Source organism: Manis pentadactyla, chromosome 5, assembly GCF_030020395.1.
Source record: "Manis pentadactyla isolate mManPen7 chromosome 5, mManPen7.hap1, whole genome shotgun sequence".
Classification (NCBI taxonomy): Eukaryota; Metazoa; Chordata; class Mammalia; order Pholidota; family Manidae; genus Manis; species Manis pentadactyla.
The window spans coordinates 92,991,214-93,015,173 of NC_080023.1; the positions used below are offsets into that span (position 1 = coordinate 92,991,214).

The 23,960-nt window shown below is 40.5% G+C and overlaps 1 protein-coding gene across 3 annotated transcripts in view; it reads right to left on the reverse strand.

Annotated features, from left to right (window-relative positions):
- Window positions 1-3,818: 3,818 nt before the first annotated feature.
- ELOVL6 (ELOVL fatty acid elongase 6) overlaps window positions 3,819-23,960 on the reverse strand; it is a 134,917-nt gene continuing 114,775 nt past the window's right edge. For all 3 annotated transcript variants that reach the window (XM_057502528.1, XM_036920866.2, XM_036920867.2), the window contains 2 exons: window positions 16,394-16,545; window positions 3,819-9,171 (listed from right to left, as the gene is read on the reverse strand). In XM_057502528.1, the coding sequence (XP_057358511.1) occupies window positions 8,747-9,171; window positions 16,394-16,545 (577 nt within the window). In that variant the 3' untranslated portion in view covers window positions 3,819-8,746. The remainder of the gene's footprint in view (window positions 9,172-16,393; window positions 16,546-23,960) is intronic.

A 23,960-nucleotide genomic window follows, 5' to 3' on the forward strand; every position in this document is an offset into this window, starting at 1 on the left:
TGAGGAAACTGAGGTACAGGGTCATCAAGTAATAGTGCCCAAGTAGATGGCAGAAGCAGGCAGCTGGATTCCGGAGCCAATGTTCCCAGAAAAGAATTTTTGCTAATCACAACCACTCTATTACATAGAATTTTCAAATTTTCTGTGTAATAAGCAAATACCAAGCAAATAAGTAAATAAGTCAATAGCTCAAAAGATGGTTCTGCCCACTTATAAGGATACAATGAAAAAGTACATGGACTTCCCAATGCACATGCGTGCACACACACACACACACACACACACACACTTTACAAACCTACATATGAAACACACACAGAGGAGAAAGATTGAAATTGGTACAGATTCTGTCACTACCTACTCACATTTATTCATCCTTTCAACAAATATTTAGCCACTGCCAGGCCCTGAGCTGTCAGGGAGAACAGGCAAACTTGGTTCCTATAGAATTTAAGCAGCTCACAAATAACTAGTTATTTCTTTACTGTGGTGATAAGCCCCACAAAGTAGAAGTGCACAGAGTTGTGTGAATGTACTTCCTGGGTGGAGTAAGTGGGCACCAGGCAGGGCTGGGAGTGAGAAAAACTGAGCAACCCTGGAAAATGATGGGGACTTCTTGCAGTTTGTTCACTTAATTCAAAAGTCAATTTTTACTGGAAAGGAATGAACTTGTTTTAAATATGTTTGCATTTCATTATTAATTTATGCTGGTGGCAGGGTGCCTGGCTGAATTTAAGTGAGTTTCAGAGATGTCTGGACCTATGGTGGTGGGCAGGTAATGGGGAGTCTGCAGGAGAGCTGGGGGGGTTCTAGAAAAAGAACTCCACCTATGTCCTTTGCTAGGTGCAGATGTGTCTGGGCAAGTCTGGGGAGCAGATGTGGTGGCCGCAGGGATCCATTTATTGTGGGGTTGAGGACCCTACAGAAAGAGTACTTATGCAAGTGCAAGAAGAAACTGGGTCCATTGAGTTTAACTCCAGGGAAAGCTTTGTCCAGCGCAGGGGATGGAAGAGACATTCTGATGCAGTGAGATGGCTCATTCCCCAGTCAGTCCCCTGGCTGCCTGGATGCATGTCTGGCTCCTGAGTAGAGAAGGGGGCCAGCTTTCTCATACAGAACATCTAATAAGGGACCTTGCCCCTCCACAGAAGAGAGCTCTGCCTTGCAGAGAGGTAGGTGGTGGCGCCTGCTGAGCTGGCCCTGCACAAAGAGAGATTTCAGGGCCCAGTGGAGAGATGCAGGAGAAGCTGGGCTTGGTGGGGATGGAGGGTGGGGGCAGAGCAGGTGGGGTGAGGTGACCACATAACAGAAATGTCTGATGAGGCTGTGAGACACCCCTTGGCAATTTCCAGAATTAGATGCAAGGAACTTGGCAGGAAGTGAGAGGTCTTCCTTCAGTGGGAGCTACAAACCAGCAATTTACCTCTACAGGCTGGTGGGGCACAGGGAAATTTGGGCTACATGTAATTGAACAAATGAGTTGGCAGGACCACCTAAGTCAGTTTGGAAGCTCGCCAAGTCTATTTAAAGTGCATTGATTTAATTATTCTAAAAGTAAGTTGATATTAGAACTGCTGCTAATTTGAAGACCAAGTGCTTGTTTTGCAAAAATGCTCTGGCATTTTATAGAAGCTCACATATCACTATGAGCCGTGGTCGATGCAGGAATGGCAAACACTGCTTGTCTTCTCTTCATGGAGATATCGGCTGCCTTAAGAAACACCCATTGGAGTTTTCATAAATAAAATAGCAGAGAAACACCCAGGAGGGCAGTTTTCCCCTCTAGTCTGAAAGGAATTAGTGTAGTCGGTAGAAAAGGAAGCAGTGTAGGAAATCCCCGAGTGTAACAGTTTTTACCCTGGGGGCCTGAAATACCAGATTGCAGAATCCAGTAGTGAGATGCAAGGGCTGTGTCAGGAAGCGGCTGTCACCTGATCTTAATTAACCCTTAGGCTGCAGCACTGTTTGCACAGTGTGTATGTGTCTGATCTTTTCTGCATAAATACATGCCCTATAAGGCATGTATAAATAAGGTGAAACACCAATGGCTACTTCCTTTAACTATTATATAGATGAAGAACAATGAAAAGCAGGAGAAAATGGGAAGTTACAGCATATATTGAGAGTGAATTAGATAGCAGTCCCTTTTAGATCAGTAGGATCTGATTTTTTCCTGACCCAGAGCTTCTTGCCTTGCCTGGAGTCTTTTATTGATCCATATATGATGCCGCAGGACATCACGGACTGAGGCCTAGGGCCTACATGCAAATTGTAGGTGTGTGTCCAGTTTCATGGGTGGGGAGATACTCTGTGTAGTGCCCACCCCCAGCCCCATGGAAACCCCTGTGGTCCCCACTACTTCTCAGCAGGACCTTCCCCTTTGGTCTCGGGAGAGGCATCTGAGACCCTGCTAAAGACCTACCCGGGCTGGAGATCAATCCGTTAGCTACAGAACAGCCAGCAGGGAGGCCTTTTAGTTTTGTTTAAGTGTTCTGAGCATTGATTTAGGACACTCACTGTGGCTCCAATTAATTTCGCTCTTTTTGAAAAACAACAGCCAAGAGTGCTCATGTTGCTGAAATATTGATATTCTGATGCCGTTCGTACTTTTTAATTCCTAGGAAGCTGCTATAGTACCTCTTCGTCTTGAAGCTATGTAAGTAGTTCTCGTTAACTAGGCAGTGGTAAAAAGTATGTATGTTGTGATGCTTGCTTTCTTCATTCCTGAAGCTTACACTTTATGAAGCCATTCCTAGAAGCTCCATGATGGCACCGTCATTCGTACTGGCTGAGACAGCTCTGAAAAACAGACACTGTTTGCTTCTGCATCTGTTTTTCTTTTGGTGAATAAAAATACTTTGTGTTCAGTATGGGCTTCTTTGCCTCCATTGTGTCCTGAGTTGAGAATATACATTAAATAGATTACAAAAGGAATAGAAAATTCCATCTTAATTTGTTTTGAGATGATGTGAAAAGAGGCATATTCATAGTAATCTGACTGTGGAAAACCTCCACAAAGAGCACGTTCTTGGCTTTAAATATAAATGCTGTCATTTTAAATATAAATGCTATGTCCACATAGCATGGATGCCCCAAGGCCATGAAGAATGCCTTTAACAATTTAACCTAAAAAGGATACATGAGAACATCCAGGAACACCAGGAGTTCAAGGCCGGATTTTAGGAGCAGGGGACAGACGACTTGGGACCACCCTTGCTAACAGCTGGCAGGTATCTAAGTACCTTCCCTAGAAGGAGGTGCTGTGTTTTCTAGTATTTTCTGCAAAATATATTTTGCCCTTAAGTACTCTGATGACATGGTAAAGTGTTTCCTAGTTCATTGCTGAGTATTGGAATTTTATTCATTTATATTCTACTTCTCCTCAAAAGGTTTGAATGGCCACGATGAAACTGAAGTTGAGATTATGTTCAAATCTCATTCCTTCTACTTCTATGACACTTCATCTAAGGAGCAAACTTTCCTCATCTGTAAAATGGGGATCCAACTTTGACTTTCTTCCCCATGTGGACACCTCTGGTGAGCTAATAGGTCTGGAAAACATGTGAACTGTCCAATGTTACACCCATGAAACACCATCGAAGGGCTGGACATCTTGGGGATTTGGGTCAGTAGTGTTTGGGGACTACATCAGTTCAGGCTCCGCTCGAGAACTGGAACCTCCCTACGTTCCTTGCGTACATTGGTGTCAAGTGTGGAACAGCCTTTCTGGGACTGAGTGGCCCTACAGATTCTGGATGCCCCCCCCCCAACTTCCCAGAACAAGAGATAAAAAAGAAAACCAAAAACATAGGTTGGTTTTAAATCAAAAGTTACTTTATTTTTAATATACCAGGAAAAAATATTTCTTTTAATGTGAAATAAGCACTTGAAGTAACAATTCCAACACTGCTGTGATTTGCTGAGGCTTACGTGGGTGGGCTTCTACCTGAACGTAGGCTCTGGGGGCCCTAAAAGGCTGAATCTTCCAGCAGTTCCCAAGAGAGGCACAAACTCCTGCCTGAACACGCCCAGACTGAAACAGATGTGCATGGGCCGCACCATTAGGCTACTTCTGGAGTGTTCTTGACTTGTGTCCACTGGGAGAAGCAGCCTCAAGTGCCACCATGCAGTGGAAAATAACAGTATTCAATACCATGAGTTAGAATCCCTCAATCCTGGCCAAAATGGGTTCAAAATAAGGCTAGACCCTGATTTATGGGCCCAGTTTTTTTTTTTTAACTTAACCAGTTGTATCAGGAGTTTACTGAAATGCAGATTTGAGTTTGGCTTTCCAGTGACGTGTATCTGGTTCCAAGACTTTAGCCTGCCCAATGTAAAATCAAGACGCCCTTATTGAGAGCCCCCCAAACCTATACACGGGGATGCTCCCACTGTCTCTTTAGTGCTAGAACAACTTGTTTTACTCTTTTAAGAAAGTGTAATTCAGGAGGAAGAGAATCCTGAGGATTAGTCCCCCCTTTCTATAGATGAGGAGAGTAACTGAATAACTCACCAGGATTCTAGGCTCTGCACAGGTGCAATTACCCAGCCTCTTTAGCTACAGGTGCTCATAGTTACAGTCTGTCACGACTGGCTCTCAAGAAAGTGCTGGAACTACACTGATGCTTGTTTTGCTTAAGTTATCAGGTACCAGTATAGAGGCCGTTGGTTCACTGGAAAACTGGGACCTAACACTTCATACTGATTGTCAGCGAAAAGGGAGTACGTTGCTTTATCAGCTCTCATGTTAACATGTGTATCCTACAGGCCAAACCCTGTAGTATATTCTTAGCAAAATCTCTTCTTGATGGTAATGGGTCTGAGGCACAAAGAATGAGGTCTTGCATATAAACATAGAAGGGCCCCAAGAACAACTGGAGAAAGCCACAGGGCACAGTGACTCACAGTGCTCTACCACCATCCCAAACTGATGGCAAAGTATCATCAAAAACAAAAAAGACTGGACTAATGGAAAGTTCTGAACCTTCATCATGAAATAGTCACCCAACTGTCCTTTTTAGGTTGGAAACTTTTTCAGGGAAGTAAGTGCCTAGAAGAGACAGTCATGGACCATGCACATATGACTCGAGCCCTGAACTGTGCGAGGCAAAGCCTAGCTGACCTCCTCCACGCTAACCGCTCTCCGGAACCAAGGCAACTGTGTTAAGGAATCATTGACCAAGCCAGAAAAAAGCCCTCACAATGTGCTGGAGGTGACTTAGTTTTGTGACACATACAGACTCTGGCGAAAGGCTCTTTTAGTCAAATAAAGACAAGATAGCAACCCAAGCGTGTTCTCTCTCACAGGTAAATTCAGCAGTCTGGGAATGAGGCCAGACTTCTGGAACATCCTACTCCAGTGTAGTTGACTCCAGGTGCTTTGTTACTCTGATGTGACAGGTTTTATCTTCTCATGACACCACATGTGATTTTTAAAAAATTCTAGGGAAAAAGCTCCCTTTCCCTAGAAGGGTTGTTCTATTCAGTTCTACAAAAGCCCCTCACAAATGAAGTTTCTGACTCAGTCCAGAGCTACGTTAGTAGAGAGGTGAAGTGAGGAGGCTATAACCCATCCTTTCTTTCCTCTTAAGCAACCTGTTACGCATTTTCCCTCCCCACTTGCTTTTGTACGGGAGTGTGATCACGATGGGAACCAATTAGCTGAGATGGTAACTTCAGTACATGATGTTAATTTGGTACTTGGTCTGGCATTGACTATGGATAATATAGTAGTTGCTCTTGTTTCATTAGCAAAACTAAAAGGTGCAGATAAAGCCTCCCGATTTATGAATACAGCATCTCTCACTGGAATGCTTTTCACTGCAAACTCATACACTTGCATTGCTGTTTAGGCCTCATTTATCTGTTTGCATGTACTCCTATATGAAATGAAGGATTTTTTTTCTGTTTTTTTTTTTTCAATCCAGGAATGTTTTTGCCATAGTAGAGTTGGAATGCTGTGTTAAATCTTCAACAGAAAGGTAATCTATTGCAGCATAGTGGGGCAGCTATAAAAACATACCTGCCTGAGTTTTTCTGGAATGTTAACTGACAGGATTATCTGTGTGGCAGTCAATTCTCTGGTAGGTTTCAGATTTGCTTTGAGATAGTGGTTCAGCCTCATATCTTGATATTGTTAAGTAGTTAAAGCTAAGATGTTAACAAACATTGTACTGAACCTGAAATGCCAGAATTTTGTTTTTTCAAATGTGTGGGGTTTTTTTTCCTTCCATGATAAACGTTGGAAATGCCTCAAAAATATTTACCTAATTTAAGAACTATTAGACATTCAGCCTGTAAACCAAAGTTCCAAATTATCTTACAAGTGAACACAAGTATGGTCTATGTTCATTTCCTTATTCTAACCTGCAATAAAGAATCAATGATGAACCAATGGATTAATAATTAAATCAACCAGATAAGCCCTAACTGGTCCTTCAATTAAACTCAAGTCAGCTGATTTTTGGCCTTTTCCCCATTTTAATTATTCTGCTCATTTTGTTATAAGAAAAAAAAGCTTATTGCACAGAATCAAGTATTTTCAAAGCTCAAAATAACATTATTTGCATCCTAAAAATCTGTTAGCTGTTATAGCTTGTATCAATTTTTTCCCTAAAAAGAATACATTCTTCCCGTTGTTTCTCATCTATGAACCAGTGTCAAAACATCACAGACTGTTCACAATTATTGAACACAGATGTAACAGCTTTCCTCTGTGGCACCCCTTTACCCCCGACCCGGTCTATCAGTCATTACTTAGTTTGCATGGATTCTTTGTTCATTGTTCAAACCATTCACATGGAATGGAATAAAACTTTATTCTTTTAAATTCCACACACAAGCAGGATGCTGAGAAAGCCCTTGTCATCTCTGACAGAGAAGCAGAGCAGCTCTGTTTCATGAATGACAGCACAATTAAAGCTAAAATAATATAAAAATAATTTGAAAAAATCCCTTTTTCTGTACACTCTCAAATAAAGGAAGAAAGATAAACAACAGTTTTTTTTTCCTGCTAGCCAGAAAATGTGTTTCTATTCATTTGGGCTTTGATGTCCAGTGTACCCCACATCTGTGTGCATATATGTGTAGTTACGTGTGTATAAACTACTCAGTGTACTAGCCACTAATCTTTTCATCTAGTGTGTCTAATCATTAAGCTACCTAACCAATTAGAATACTATTATATCACATTGAACAACTTTACATAATTGCTTCTTTGAAATACTAGGAATGTTTACACACTTATTTGGCTTGTAAAGGACTGAAATATTACAGATAATATTATATTATCTAGTTTTTTTTTTTAAAGAATATGGCTCTTAATAAATTGATTTTCTGAGTTCCAGAGTGAAAGTCCCTTTTAAAAAATTTCTGAAGCTGACTTGAAGCGGGCAGAACATCTTCTGATTTGGCCAAAAATATGACAAGTATTTTACATCACTTAAAATTTGAAGGATAAGTCTATAGAGGGCCCTTTGTGGTCAACTGTTCCAGTCAAACTTGCCATGAAGTGTTTGTTGAAGTATCTCCACTTTACCAGCAGAGGGCACTTTACACACCTCTACATTGCTTAGGGAGCAAATGCAGACGATGTAGAAACACAGTGTTCACCCAATCATCAGGAAGAGCCCTGCAGATTTTCGAAATTCACAAAAATATAGAAAACATGGACTGTACCACAGGGTTGCATTTGGAACGTTTTGAGTATGTGTGAACTCACTCAGGGAGGGGTATACATACTGTTTGTCTATTGTATTGATCTCCCGGCTCACTTTTCTGACAGTTCCCTTTCCCAAGCTCCAGAATGGTATTGGGCTGAACCTTTTTGTATAGGGAGCACAGAATCCATTTTAAAAATAATTTTTGAATTTTATTTTTTCTATTCTGTATTTACTCTGTTCAAAAGCCTGGAGCAACTGAACCAAGGAAAATGCTTCCTATCTCATTTAGGATCAGAAATCATAGTTCATCTATCAGAGCTGCTCCGAGATGGAGCTACACCTTTAGGAACTGGCTGCATTGTTTCCATCCTCCCAGGAAGAACCCTGGGGGAAAAAAATTGTGCCCCTTTGGTTTGGCACATTCACCAGCCTGAGGCTGTGCGGTGAAGGGGAAAATACGCCTTTCTCTCAGTGGAAGTAATAGTTGTTTATATCCAGTTTCATAAGAGGTGATTAAGACATCTTTTCTCATGGGGCTGCAGCTTAACACTTCTTAAAAAGGCTTTAATTTTTGCAAAAGCATTACTGTCCAAGGTATACGTCCTGTGTCCCTTCCACTGGTATCTGCTCTGTTGGCTCCAGTTTAGTGTCAGAAAAGATTAGAAGTATCGTGTGTGCGCGCACACACAGTTTCTCACGTAAACGTTCATCCTTAGAGAAATGTAACACTTAACTATTTTTTCTTTCCGTTTAGTGTTAATAGCCTTTGTTTGCCTTCAATTTCTCTCTCTGTGCCTCTGGCTCCCTTTCCTTCCCATGTGTCCTAGAGTTGTCAGATAAAGAGGGATCGGGGTCTTCCAGCAGCAGTCCTTGGAGATGGAGGTGCACTCAGTGAGTCCTCACCCATAAAGGATCATAAACTTACTGGGTCAAGTCAACCTAATTATCCCTAAGCTGCCTTGGGTTTTGTGTTTGCTCATATGTTTTGTTGTAGCTGCACCATATGTGATTCCTTGTGCCATTTTTCTTTTGTCTATTATTTTTCTTGATGACCCTGAGCTATGGCTTCCTCCTCAGTTCCAACACTACTCAGCCTTTGTGGTTTTCCTCATCTTGCCGATGTAGGCCTCAAAGAAGAAGTGGCAGAAGAGCACAAGGTAGCTGAGGTACATGAGGGAGGACCAGAAGATGTTCTGAAAGTGAGAGTAACACTGGTCCTGCTGCATCCAGGAGAAGACCAGATAGTTAATGACACAGCCCACCAGCATCTGAGTGATCTGGGACAAGGTGATGAACATGGCAAACTTCCGGGACACTCGGAAACCTGCCGCTCGCAAGGCATAGTAAGAGTACATCACGGCGTGCACGCCATAGTTCATAGTCATGAACCAACCCCCCCCGGCAACCATGTCCTTGTAGGAGTACCAGGAGTACAGGAGCACAGTGATGTGGTGGTACCAGTGCAGGAAGATCAGCTTTTGCTTCCTCAAAATAATGAATATTGTATCTCCTGAAAGACAAAGAAGGGAAAGCATGGACATGAACCGCTCAGCCATGACACAGTGATGATTTTTGCAAGGAGGTAAGTAAGCATCCTGATTTAGTACTTGAGAGTGAGATGCACCGGGTTAGAATCCTGCACTGACGTGTACCTGCTCTGTGACTCTGGGCAAGTTACTTATGCTCACCATCTTTCCGTTTCCTGATCAGTAAAGTGGGGATAAGAATGGCAGTAACAACAGTAGCTTGGAATTGTATGAAGATTAAATAATCAACATGCCCTCTTGGCACATGGTAAACACTCCATAGATGTTACTTTCAAAAAGATGTTTTACACAAAATTTTAATAAATTTTTGATCTGTGAGGGACATCAGCAACCACTTTGCCTGATTTCTAACTCAGCCATACATTTAGGATATATCATTTGGAAGCCAGATGGCATGTATAGAATTCAAGTGACTAGCAAAATAAAGGCCTCTTCAGAGTAGTAAAGCCATTTTTGGGGGGCGGTGATGACAAAGGTATTCCTTAAAAACTTATCTTTGTAAGCTCCCTGCAAAAAAATGTGAAGCCTTTACATACGGCAGTCAGAAAACTAAAATTTAAACAAAAGGGAATAAACAGAAAAGAGAACAAGAGTCATCTTCTATCATATGTGCTGAAGATGGTAATTAGAATATTTTATACCAACAAATCAAGTGATAAAAACTGAGAATGACACCCATTTTCTTTTGGAATTTCCTATGAAGAAGCTTCTCAGGATCTATCACAAATTTTACTAATATCCCTTTGAAGAAAATGACCACTGTTCTTAAGGTGTGGAATTTGTATTAGCTAGAATTATGCTCAGGTAGATAGATGCTACCTTACGGACTCTGAAAAATAACACTACAGAACACTTATGCAAAACTGTGTGAGGAGCAAGCCCAGTAACAAATACCCCTATTTCCATTAACAAGTACGGAAAAAGGGGAAGAGACACTGTGTTGTTGGATGGAACTGGGAGGTCCCTCTTCTTATTGTGAAATGTAATTAAGCACGAGGGGAATTAGTACTTATCCTTGTCTTATCCTTCACACTTCATGGAAGCCCTACAAATCTGGCACTAAGGTCAAAGAATGCTGGGCCTTGGAAAAACTTTAAAGGTTCTGATGGCCATGGTTGGACTAACAGAGGTGGGTGCCCCGTTTAATTCAGCAGGAGCTATTAGTTTATTTCCCTGCTGAATTGTTAAACATTATTATTTCATATTTGTTTGGAACAGAAAAGGAAACTTGCCATTAGCTGTATTTATGAACATATTATAAAATTTGAAGTCCTTTTATTTCTTGTGAGATGCCTGGCATACTACACCTATAACTGGCAGATAGACTGATAATGATCAGTGGTGACGGTAACTCTCAGTTGTATACCTCAGGGACAAAACTGATGCCAGGAGACCAGGGTTGACATCTTAGTGTTAAACTTAGCTATTTTTGTGTGCCAGTCAAACATCCACTATTGCTGTGTAATTGATACTCTGTGCTTCTCTCCCCTCTGTAGAATATAATGTAGACACAATAATTACAGCCCACCTTTGCTCACAGTAGAAATAAGATAAAAGCCCAAGAATTGTATGTTAAAAAAATACTTAGTCATTCATAATTGAGATGTTTTTTATGAGTCTCTAAGCATGAACTAAAATGTCCCATACAATATTCAGACACACTGTAATAAAAGTTATTTGCCATAAATAAGCATTTCATCCTTTTTAATTCTTTCGATTTAATTTTAATCCTATCATCACTTTTATATTAAAACTTTACTGTCTAAAGAACAATTTCAGTGTGAGGAGAGTAATGTGGGACAAAAGTCAGACCTCATTAGAAGGGACTAAATGGAGTGGAACCCACAATTTTAGAACTGAGATTGGCTTTGTGTTATTCCTGTCTGAGTGGGGGTATGAGCCTCGAGACACACTATACGTTTCCACTTACTATGGGCAAGTGGGGGCAAGGGACATATCATGAAATCTTCAAAACCAAATTAATTTGAATTTACTTAATTTTTTTCGGAATAGACATGCAGGATGGTAGATGGAGTAATGAAGATCAGTATCTTCCAGTAATGGCCCTGGAACCTCTCTGGACTGTCACTCCAGTGCAGTGTCAAGGTTAGAGTCGCGAGGGGGACCACGGACCCGGAGAATGTCAGTTTCTTTGGTGTGAGGGGAAATGGGTGGAGCTCCAGAAGGGCCCCCAAGACTTCCCACGGTTCTTTTGATATTGCAGCTGAGATGGGTCAGTCATGTCACTCTGGCTGTTAGGAATTATTTTTCCTCTGCAGAAACCACAAAGTATCACACTTGATTTGTCATGAGCCAATCATGCCAAGATACTGTATTTACAGTCCTGCCAAAAGCTACAGTAACCTAAAAATGCAAACTAAAGATAGGAACTGTGTGTGGGATGTTGGCCAACCAATCGTTCTTGGCCAAAGGTTCAGCTGGCATTACGGACAGGATGTCGGCCAAGTGTAAGCACTGGGACTTCTGACTCTTGAATGTTTCACGTCACATACTCTAGCTATCCCTGGCTCATGCTGTCTTACAAGAACTCGCTTACAGGTGGGGCCTGGTGTTTTCCTACCTCAGTGTCCCTCCTGAACTGTACCTTTCTGCCCATGTGTCGGTCTCTGTGCAGCCATGGAGAAGTCGATCAGCATTTTCAAATCCCCAGGGTGCCTCCAGCCGCCAAAAGGCAGACAGCCCACTGTGTGTGTGGTTTATCACGGATGGCTGCGCCCCTCTGCAGAGTTAGTTGGAGCTCTGCTGAGTCAGTTTCAAAAATAATGACAAGCTCAACTGAACAAGGACCTAGACTCGGAACAGATGTTTTCAAGTTTTAACAAAACCCATCTCATCAGGTTTTGATAAATTCAAACAGTAGGTGCTCAAAGATTTTGGCACACAAAGCAGGTTGGTGGCTCTCTTCTCACTTGTTCTAGTACATTGTAACCCTATAATTCACTAGAAAAAGCTCACTGTTTTCTGCTAAAGACTTTTGTGAAGGGGAGACTGGGAGTTAAGTGTTTGATGGGTAGAGAGTTTCTGCTGAGAAGATGAGAAAGTGCTGGAGAGGACGGTGGTGATGACTGCATAGCAATGCAAATATGCTTAATGCCACAGCCCTGTATACTTAGAAATGGTACATTTTATGTTATGTATATTTTGCCACAATTAAAAAGTTAGTGAAACTCCAAGCATGTGGGTTTTGCCGGCAGGGGGGGAATAAAAATTTCAGTACTGAATATGGAACAACTATTCTTTCTCATAAGACCATTTCTTTCTGCTGCACATAAGGGAGTCTAGAATCTTAGAATTAAGAAGCAGAACTTGGGACCTAAAAATAGGAAAGTTCTAAGTAATCCAAATGGATACTCTTTCTTTAAAAGCAAAAACTGGGAAGGAATTTAGCTTCCAAAATGAACAAAAAGACATCAAGCAAGTATGTTCACTAAATTAGGGCTAGGGTCTGCCTATCCCACACTCTCCACTGGCACTGATTTCTGGGTCTATCTTGATTCAGCAGTTTACCTTGGGAAGGCCGGTGCCAAATGAGCTCCAGAATATTTGAAAGAACAACAGTCACATTTTAAAATTGTAAAAGACCATGAAAATATCTGTATACTGAATCTGAAACTGCATGAATTATTTGTGTTACTGAGTAGCCTCATTAAAGAAATTTGTCAAGTTAGGATTTTATTTTTTTCTGCCCTTCAGCCCCTTGTCGACACTTCAATCTCATGTTTTACTTGTGAAGAAATGGATTAGTTGACAGCCAACCCACAAACTACTGTGAATAAGGCTTCTCCAAGGAAAGGGATTATCCATCCAGTGACATAAGGGGCAAGAGCACAGCTCCTTCTGGGCTCAAGAGGGACAAATTGTGTCAGTTATAAAGTCTGCACTGCGACTGTAGAGAGTGGCCTGTTTGGGCCTAGATGAAATCATCTGATGACAGATGATTAATTAACATCATCAGGACCATCACCCTAACAAAACAGAGGATGAGAGCTTTGACAAATGCCTCTGAGTCTTGCACTGATGGTTCTTGCTTAGGAATCCTAACTGTCTGCATCTTAAACTCAATTTCAATCTGGAATATAAGTCAGGAAGACAGACAGCACAGGTCTACTCATGTCTCTGAAGGAAAACGGCCTCTATGGATAGGCTGGGATGGTTCTTCAATAAATGATTCCTTCAAAAGATAGAAGAAACTATTTTAATTTTTAAGTGCCCCAATACAACTGGATATAACTCAGAGCACTGACAAGTAGCCCTTGTAGGGAAAAGGCAGTTCTAGAAACGAAGGCTGAGGTTGCTCCTTTGCAATTTGAGGCTTAAGGGCCAGAAGCATAAAGGCACCATTTTTTTTTTTTAATTGTAGAGAGTAGTAAGGTGGAAACTGTAAAAGTGTTGGGGGTGGCATGTAGGGGAGTCATGTGTTTTATGCATTCTGTATTCATATAACTGTAGGCCATTCTTTAGCAAAAACAATAGAGGGGATTAATAAGGATACTTGTTATACAGAATAAATTAAAAGCCGGGGAAACATGACATTTGTCAACTTAAATAATTCTTTAACTTTAATAATGTATGAATTTATTTTAAAGGAAAACACCACAATACCCCAGGAGAAAGAATACATACTCACATTCTCATATCAATTCCAGTTTGAGAAAAAGTAATACGACTTAGAAAAGCTATGAATCTAAGTGAAAAAAGAATCACTATGAATGAAATATATCTCAAATGAAATATATCTGCAACACAATCTTTTATTATAAATGAAAACACAAAATTAAGTCATCTTCATACAATTCTGAAATTCCTAAAAATACATCTATAGACTTAGGCATTGTCTATAGCTCTGAGTTTAAAAAGCACTTCTCTGGCCTAAGATTTTGTAACCAGAGGTCCCAATTCAAATATGAAACAGCCTCTTGGGACCTGGCTCATAAAATTTGTATTATTAATTTTTTGAGAAGAAGTAGCCATTCCATTTCAGCTCCTGTTAAATGCCTGGCCCATGGTGGGTGCTTAATATAAATAAAATAAATGAATGAGTAAATTCACACTAATGCATTTCACTTTAAGACTGTTTTTCAAAGGCTTAGTGTAGGCGTGCACATGCACAATAGTGATGTAGTGATGTTGGACCATGTAGAGTACCCGTCTGCATACCCCTGGCCCCTCTTAGGAAGGTTTTCAGAAGAAGTTTCCTTCCACTGTTCCTCCCTTATCTTTGACTTGGGGACACAATGGTTAAACCAACAGTTCATACCAATTGCCAGCTCTTTGCAGGCAGCAGCTGTGTAGCACCTAGTGAGAAATGGATAGGTTGCTGACACATTGGAGACCTCATATCCTTTGTGCACAGACATAGGACATGAACTAAGGGGCACATTATGGAAAGACTATTGATGGCTTACCTTGCAGGTGGCTTATAATGAACTTACAACCCCTAAACCCCTTTTTAGAAGAAATAGGAGACAGAACACAATCTATAATTAAGTATTTTGAACTAAATAATATAATTTTTAACTCCAAATAAAGATGTAATTAATTGTACTGATTAAGAATCATTAAGAATAATATAATTCTTAATTTTTACCAGAGGATGGATAGGTGTTCCCTAAGGATCTATGCCAGTTTGCAAGATGAAGGCCAGCACTGCTCATGGATAAGCTCAGAGCTTTACTGTCACCAGTGGATCCCTTTCTCCGGCAATAGAGGTATTTTCTAGGGGACTGTGCCCATGTCAAATCCTTGCCACCTAATTTTTCACTATTTCTGCTAATCTATGCCACACTTATATTTAAAACCATTAAGAGTTGAAATAAAATCCTTAGGAATCTACACATATAAGCCAGTATTTTGGATTAAGTTCTAGAAGGTGAATTACATTCCTCTTCTCCAAGGCCCCAAATTACACAACACTAGACATCAACTCTTAATACTTGTTAATGAGAACATGAGGATACCCGAATGAAAAGCTTAATTTCCTAGTCTGAATCCTAACTCCAGAGATGGAAATATGCTTTGCTACGGAACTGGGAAATGGCTATGTTATTTTCCCCCATATTCTAATGTTAGCTGAGCTGTTAATAGGCCTGAGAGAAAGGGCTATGTAAATTTTATAAGCCCCTGGAAGGCTATTTTGAGTTGTGCTTGGAAATCTGCATGTTCTATGTAAACAATTTTGCTCTTCATAGGCACAACGTATAGCTATTTAAAAGGAGGCAAGGACCCCCATTCTGAGAGAAATCTTCTGCATACGTGGATGTTTTATTGCCCTTGTCTAGCTTGGATTAACACATAGTCTACAGGCACACACCTGATCATCTACATTTGCTCTCTTACAACACTAAACTATGTTTTCTACCTTTATCTTGTATCTACCTACCACCTCAGCATTTTATTAAAAATAATAATAATAAAGAGAGAAATGTGGTATCCACATATAAATCAAGTATAAAAACCAAATGAGTATTCATATTTGAACTGACTGTTTATAGTTCATAATGCATGAGCAAAACCGAAAGTTTCTGTGATGACTGCCCTTGTACTGTTCACTATGTAACTTATTCATTATGTAAGAATTTGTTCTCCATGTAAGAACTTGTTTGTTATGCCTCAGAAGATTGGAGACTGACGAAAATTAGGCTTGGGGTGGATTGATGATTGTGCACTGAGCATTGACTCCCCTATACGGAACTTTATTGTTGTTAACAACCATTTGATCAATAAATATGAGAGATGCCCTCACAAAAAAAAAAAAAGACAGACTTCCAATGGTAAAATAAATAAGTAACCGGGATGTAATGTATAGCATAAGGAATATAGTCAAGATATTTTAACAGCTTGGTAGGGTGATAGCTGGAACCTAGAATTATGTATATAAATGTTTTATCACTGTGTTGTACACATGAAACTAATGTAGTGTAATACTGTGCGTCAACTACCCTTCAATAAAAAATAATTATCTAAAAAAAAAGGAGGCAAGGAGGGGAGAGAGAAAAAGAGAGTGGAAGTTCACCAAGGCCTCAGACTCATCAATTGTAACTTTCATGCAAGCAACAGAACAGGACCTTCAAGTTGTTTGTTTCTTTGTGCATTTTAACTAAATACTGTGAGTGTGTAACTACAAAGTGGGGAACGGGAGATGGAAACAGAAGAGAAGACACTCACCTAGCTCGGGTGCTTTGCTTAGCACAAATGCATAAGCCCAGAACTTGCTGACAGGTCCATTGTAAAAACTCTGGTCACAGACTGACTGCTTCAGGCCCTTGGTCATCAAAATGTACACCATATAAGCACCAGTTCGAAGAGCACCGAATATACTTCATAATGAAAAGAGAAAAGAAACAATATTCAGGAAAATAATTCCAATTTTGACATTCACCATACTTAGAAGACTGCCTGCCATTGATGGGAAATAGGTATAGTGAATTGTAATAATTTGCATTTACCCAGAAGTATTTAAAAAATGTTCTGTAAACAGAAGCAAGAAAACTTCTCAGAGCTTTATTCTGAAGACCTCACACAACGCCACTTCTTCTTCAGCAGTGTTCCAAAACAAGGTCATGGAAAAGGGGAATGGACCCCGGGCAGGATCTTATTAAGAACTCTGGCAACCTTTGTGTTTCAGCTTGACAACTACCTCTTAAGAATGAGATGGGGTTGGCTGAAAACTCTTGGAATTTTCTCAATTCTGTCCCTACATCCTATCATTCCCCAAGTCGCCCTCACCACCACTCTATTTCCTGAATATCTGGTTTTCAGCCAACTCTTCCTATGTACCTGATGGGCCCTATCAGTCCAGACATGCTTGCCCTCTCCTCAGGCTCCTGTGGCAGACTCTGAATCACTGTGCTTGGTCACCCCTTTCCACTCTCTTACCTACCTTCCTCACAGAAGCCAGAAGGAGAAGTCTTAGCCCTAATGCCACCTCCTCCAGGAAGCCTATCCAGGCTCACTCCTCTGAGTTCCCCATAACTTCATACTAACCCTGCTCAAACCCTGTTCTTCAATGCCCTGTAATACATTTGCCCCCACATAGGCATAGGCGCTCAAAGATTGTTGAAAAATAAACTGACAAGAAACTTTTGTCAAGGAGCTGCTAAGGGAACAAGAGAGCTCTGGAACACAAGAATGGTGCACCCTGAAGCGTGAACGGTCATGGCAACTGAGCGAGCAGCTTCCATCACGGGGTGAGTCGTCAGGCATGCGCCCCAGACCCAGCGAACACATGTGCCTGAACAGAGAACTGGCTGACCGTGTGGGGAGGTGTGCTCACCCATGCCTTTTCTGGCAGCACCCCCTTCTAGGTTCTAAGTCAGTGAGAAGAGAGACGAGTGAACAACTATGGAAATGAGCAGCAGCCTCACCAAACCAGGGATAGGAGGGTTCCTTTCTCTTCAGAGGCACTATCTTTAATTTAAAATGTTTCTCAGGAGTTGCTCCAGAATAAGTCCTTCCACTGGGTTACCCTGTCCATAAACAAGTGTCCACCAACTAGAGCTAAAGGTCGACTTTGCATGTAAGGTAATGAAGTTGAATTTCTGGCAACTGTCTGCTAAGTTGGGACTTGGTAAGCAGCTTCTCTAATGTATATAGCCTACATTAAATGGAGTTATTCTTTCCAGTGTATAAAACAATCGTGCATAGGATTATTGGTGTCATTTTGTAGTTGTAGATCCTATTTCATCCTTCAGTGGTTTCCCGCTGCACTTAGAATGAACGCCCCAACTCCTCAACAGGACCTACAAGGCCCTGAATGGCCCTTTGCTGCCCTCATCCCCACCTTACCTCCTCCATTCTCTTTCTGCTCCTGAGTGCCAATCATTCCAGCACTCTCGGGTGTTTGGCCTTAGGACATTTGCATATGACATTTCCTATTCTTGGGGAGCTTTCCCCCCTGTGCAATCCAAGGCTGCTTCTTCTCACTTTCTTATCCCAAGGAAATATCCCCTCCTAGTGGAATGACCTAAGCCTTTCTAGTCAATAAACTGTCTTAATTTGGGAATGGGGACTTGGATTGCACTGGTAAAGTCAAGTAATAGAGAATTATCTGTTATCTGATTTGATTTTTTTATGTGTTGTCTTTACTAAATTTAGTATGAAAAGTTGCCATCATCACCAAATTAAGGCCATAAGAATATGAGGCACTTTCATTTGCTGCTATGGAAGGTAATACAGAAACATGGACGAGGCACCTCCACCAAGCATATGTAGCAGATGCTGTTGGTTGCCTGTTTAAGAGTCAAGTCCCTTTCTCCTCCTCCATATTAAGAGAATCCTGATTTTGTCCAGGTTCCCTCGTTCATGACTCCCCAAGGAAGGTCGACCTTATCCTCAATTTAGGAGTAAATCCTAATTTCCTAAGCAAGTTTTAGCAATCCTATTTCTCTTACAGCAATTTGATAGGGTGGACACTAACTCAATTCTAGCTAGCGTGATGTGAGGAGAAGGATGCTGGTGGCTTTGAGGGAAGGTTTCCTTACTCGTTACCACATACGGCTTGGACATGCAGCAGTCTTGTCACAACCAGGAGGGAGCTACCTTGAGGACAGAGCTAACTCACAGAGGATAGCAAAGTATTCTTTCAAGATGTGACTGAGTTGCTGAATGAACCAATCTTTCAGTGACTGTGAAGAAGACCTTTTGTTTTTGAGATAAAGCTTGTTATGGTATAAGCCACCTATGGTATAAGCCACTTCGAGTTTTGCTTTTGGTTACTTGCGCCCAAAGCATCCAGTGGATGTAACCTACAAGACCTGATTTTCAGTAGACTTTTATACTAGTTAACATTTTCTGGCTATAAAATATATCTCATCATAGCTATTACTGGTGAGCCACTTACTACATCAGTTACCTGCTTTCCAGAGACCATTGGGAGATACCAGTGACTTTTGTACAAGCCAACAGCAAAGAAACACACAAATGACACTTTCAGTATGAATTAGGCTCTCCGCTCATTAGCCACAGATCTGACTTCTCTGGGCGATCAGCACACTGTGCACAGCAGGCGCCTCCCTGCTGACCCCAGCCCACCAGAGCAGGAAACAGAGCCCTTTGTCTACTTTGCTTTGCTGCTGGACTGTTGCTTCACATGAGAGTGGACCCAGGGAAAGCACCTCTCAAAAATCACTGTAGTTTAACTACACCCCAATTCTTAAGTATCGGCACTGTTTAATTTATTCTTTCAATTGTTAAATATTTATTGGCAACGCTCTAGATTCTAGATGCTGGGGTGACAAGAGTTAACAGGCCTACTCTGCCGGGTGGTGATGCTGGTCCTAGAAGACTTGAGAGGAAGTGGTATTTATGTGAGGGATAAATAGGCATTCAAACCTGGAGGACAGGGGTACAAGGAGGACTTGTCAGAGCATGATAGAATTGAAAACTTAGATATCATGGTGACCCTCAATATTGCTCGCAGCTAAGTGTAAAGCACGTATTATTGTCCCATATCTGGACATAAGCCTCACTCCCCACACTTTAAACAATAAGGCTGACTCAGAGCTGAGGACAGTGCAGTTTTCAGGGAAACCGGTAGTGCCAGTCATGGGCCTGCGAGCCTGTGGGCAAAGGTGCTTTGTTGTGATGTGGTGATGCTCCTGCCGGGAGCTGTCGGGAGCTGCTTGGCTGGTGGGATGACTGTTGTGGGAAGCCAGTATTCTGTCCAGGTGTATCTCAGCCACTGCACACTGTGGAACCATGTGGCTTTTTAATATAGCTGGGCACAGGGCCCTTAGGCTGTGTGATACATTACCAAAATATACTTGAATGGAGGAGGCATTTTTTTCCTCCCTAACTTGTATCACTTTGAGACAATGTGATACAAGAGACAAACATGCAGCGTATGTGCTGCACCCCCCCGAATCCCCATGGCAGACATTGCTAATCGAACCTGACACTCTTTGTGGCCACAACTGGATACAGCATCAATGTCCTCAACCACCCTGAGCCACTGCCAGGAGGTTGGAGCTGCACGATGCAACCACTGCTCTCACTTACTGGTTTCATGACCCGGCAAACAACTCCCTGACTCTATTCATCTGAAATGATAGTAATACTGACCTTCAGACTAATTCTATGAATTTTGTAAGACAATGTAAGTAATTATTAGCATAGAACCTAATATATAGGTGCTGAATAAAATAAATTTTTTATTATTCTTCTTTTATTACTTACTATTGTTATTATTTCTACTTTACTTGGTCTGTCCTTCAAAACTGAAAGTCACTTTTACCTCTATTCTGTCAGGTCAGAGAGGTTAAGGTTAAGTACCCCAATCAAAAGTCAAGGAAACTGATACACAGAGAATTTGATTTGCACTAATGGTTGTTCATGTTATTAAGTGTTTCGTTGTTGAGTGTGTATTGTTAAGTGCTTTATTTCCTGAGCCAACTTTTTACAAAACGGAGCTAGCAAATTCCCGATAGGATGTGAAATGAGCATTTTCCACAGAATCTCTTGGAGGAGAGATTACTGGTATTGAAAAGCATCTGGTTCATGTGAAATTTATCTTTTGATCATAGGATAAAGATCATTCTAAGTCCAGGGCCTCAAAGAAGCTGAGAGTCTGGGCCACTGGGTTTAATGAGGGCAGATGACTAATACATCACACGCCTTTTTCCAGTCACACAGGCATCTTTTTTTTTTTTAAAGAAATATATCACTTTTCTTGTCAAAGTCTAGTTTTGATTGTAACAGTCCACGGAATAGGAGAGAGCTCCGTGGGAGGAAGCTGTGATGTTACATTAGGTACAATGCAGCAAGGAAATCTGGAGGAAATCACAGCCCTGAGTAGCCAACATGCCACTTCTCAAATGAATGTTCTGGATTCCTTGGCAGGAAGAAGGCTGTTTCTTCATCATTAGCCATTTGTCACACCATACCCTCAAGGAGGTGCCAAGAATGCCCCGTGGAATGTTAATTGTGAGACTCTTGGAGTGGGGAAGAGAAACTTCTCTTTTGTACTATATGCATTTCTGCACCGTTTGATTATTTTAAAGCAAGCATATATATGTATTAGATTGAAAATTATAAAAAAATATTTTTAAATAGGTGCCTAGCTACTGTTGAGACATTGAATAAACAACTGCAATGGTACTAGCTTGCAAGGCTTTACTAGTGAACTTTTAAGTATGAAGTTGAGATGCAACACTAATCCCAGATCAGCCCATGGATCACATACTTGCTTTGGGGCTGGTGGAAAGAGACGGGGGAGTATTTGTGTCTATGTGGTTGGGAATTCTTTTTTCAGATACATCATGTGCTACATAAACAGATGTTGGAACATTCAGAGAAAAAGTTTGGAAAACAAGTTATTATTTTCAGGTTGTATTCATTTTTAGTTCTTTGTTCCCCTTCTAAAAGGGGTCCTTTCTAAAGAAGTGTGAGAGACATGGCTAATCTTCTTCTAAGCCAGGCTCTTACATCTGACCATTTGTCAACTTCTAGTCTTCCAATTTTATGGCCATCTGGAAGTCAAAGTGAAATATCTCAGTAATGACTACACAAATTGCAGAATTCTGCCCTGTGAAGAAAGAGCCCTGGGTATAAATCATCAATAGAACTTTCAATTATTTCAACATGAACACCAGTGGTTGATAAAATCATGTTTACAGTGTTCCCTTATTAGCCCTTAACTTAAATGCAAGGTATTTTGGAACTAAAAGAAGGTTTCTGAAGGATCTTTCATTCTGAAGTGCTAACCACCCCTGCGCCCCCACCCTGATAACTCAATAATCAAAGATACGATTACTTCCAGGATTGGGCCATGAACATGTTTTATTATACCTGTACATTATGATCTGAAGAAGAAAAAATGATCTGAGATTTTGTCAGTTGTCAAAACATGACAACAGTTGATCCAACAGTAGCAACTCTATAAACAAAGGAGAGGTCACCGATCTTCCTGATAACAAAACTTGAACTGCCACTTGTCTTAGACTGGCAGTTTTCCAGAGTAGGAAGAATACTCAGTGATCCCAGAAAAGGTTAAAGCAAATTGACAACCAAAATAGCCACTGTAATACCATTAGACGTGGGAGGTAATACAGGATTATGGTGCTTACAATATAGAATAAAGGCACCTCCACATCAGTATCACGTCTCTATTGACAACATGCAATCCAGCTTCTAAAACCTTCCCCCACCTGATGACGAGCATCCTTAATAAAAAAACGTCTACTTCAGTTTGGCTCAGTATTTAGCCTTTGCTAACAACATATTTTTCAATAATAATATAACAAGTCATCAGAGTGTAATTTTTTGTCCAATAAATCAACAGTTAAATGGGGACATACATTGTAGTTTTTAGATAAGATGTATTTCCTACATCTCCACTAACAATTCAGTGTACAATTTCACTTTTTTACTCACTGATCATTTCTACGTTTCACTCATTCATCTTGATTAGAGTTTTTAAATCATATCTCCATTATAGAGTTTGAAAGTCCCCCAAATACCTGGTGGATCAAGACATGTGAGGCTAAAAGTGCATATTATATGTATCAAAATTGAAAACATACACGTCTTTGACCTAGTAATTTCACTGTTGGAAAAGCAACATACCCTTTAGGTACATTTGCAAAAGTATAACAAATTGTATCTTTTGTAGTATCCAAAAGATGGTTAGGACATAATCTATAGTCCATTGATATGAGAAAGGTTAAATCAATTATAATGAAACACAGTATACCTGTAACATGTATCAAGTATGGAAGATACATGATGATTAAGTGAAAAATATAAGTAATAGAACATTCTGTGTGGTTTGATCCAATCTGTGTACATTTTATGAGGGTTGTAAGGTTGTGCATACTGTACTGATGATATAAAAATATTTAGGAGGAAAACTCTTCAATGTTTCTATTGATTCTAATGATTCCTATTAGAGTTCTGTTTTATAATATCCTTTTTTTTCCCCAGAAGTTGTTAGAAACCTAATTTAAAACTTTCATCCCTAATGTTTATCATCTGGTGTCAAATAATCCTTGGGACTTTTTTGTTAATGATGTTTATCATCTGGTGTCAAATAATCCTTGGGACTTTTTTGTTAATGAAGAAATGATACATATTGGCCTTACCAATTTTTTATGGATCCATCTCCCCAGGGAATGGAAACAAAAGCAAAAAAAACCAAGTGGGACTATATTGAACTAAAAAGTTTCTGCAGAGCAAAAGGAAACCCTCAACAAATGGAAAGGCAACCTTCTGAATAGGAGAGTATATTCACAGATAATATATTCAATAAGGGATTGACGTGCAAAATATATAAGGAAAATCAAAATAATAATGATTAAAAAATGGGCAAAGGAAATGAATAGACATTTTTCTAAAGACATATAGATGGCCAACAGACACATGAAAAGATGCCCAATATCACTAATCATCAGGCAAATGCAAATCTAAACACAATGAGGTATCAACTCATACCTGTCAGATTAGCTAGGGTCAAAAAGACCAGAAATAACAGTGTTGATGAGGATGTGGAGAAAAGGAAATCCTTGTATACTTCTGGTGGGAATGTAAATTGGTGCAGCCACTATGGGAAAGAGTATGGAGGTTCCTCATAAAATTAAAAACACCATACCATCCAGTAACTTAATGTCTGGGAATTTACCCCAAGAAAACAAAATCCCTGATTCAAAAAGATATATGTACCATATGTTCACTGCAGCATTACTAACAATAGTCAAGATCTGGAGGCAACCTAGGTGTCCATCAATAGATACATGGACAA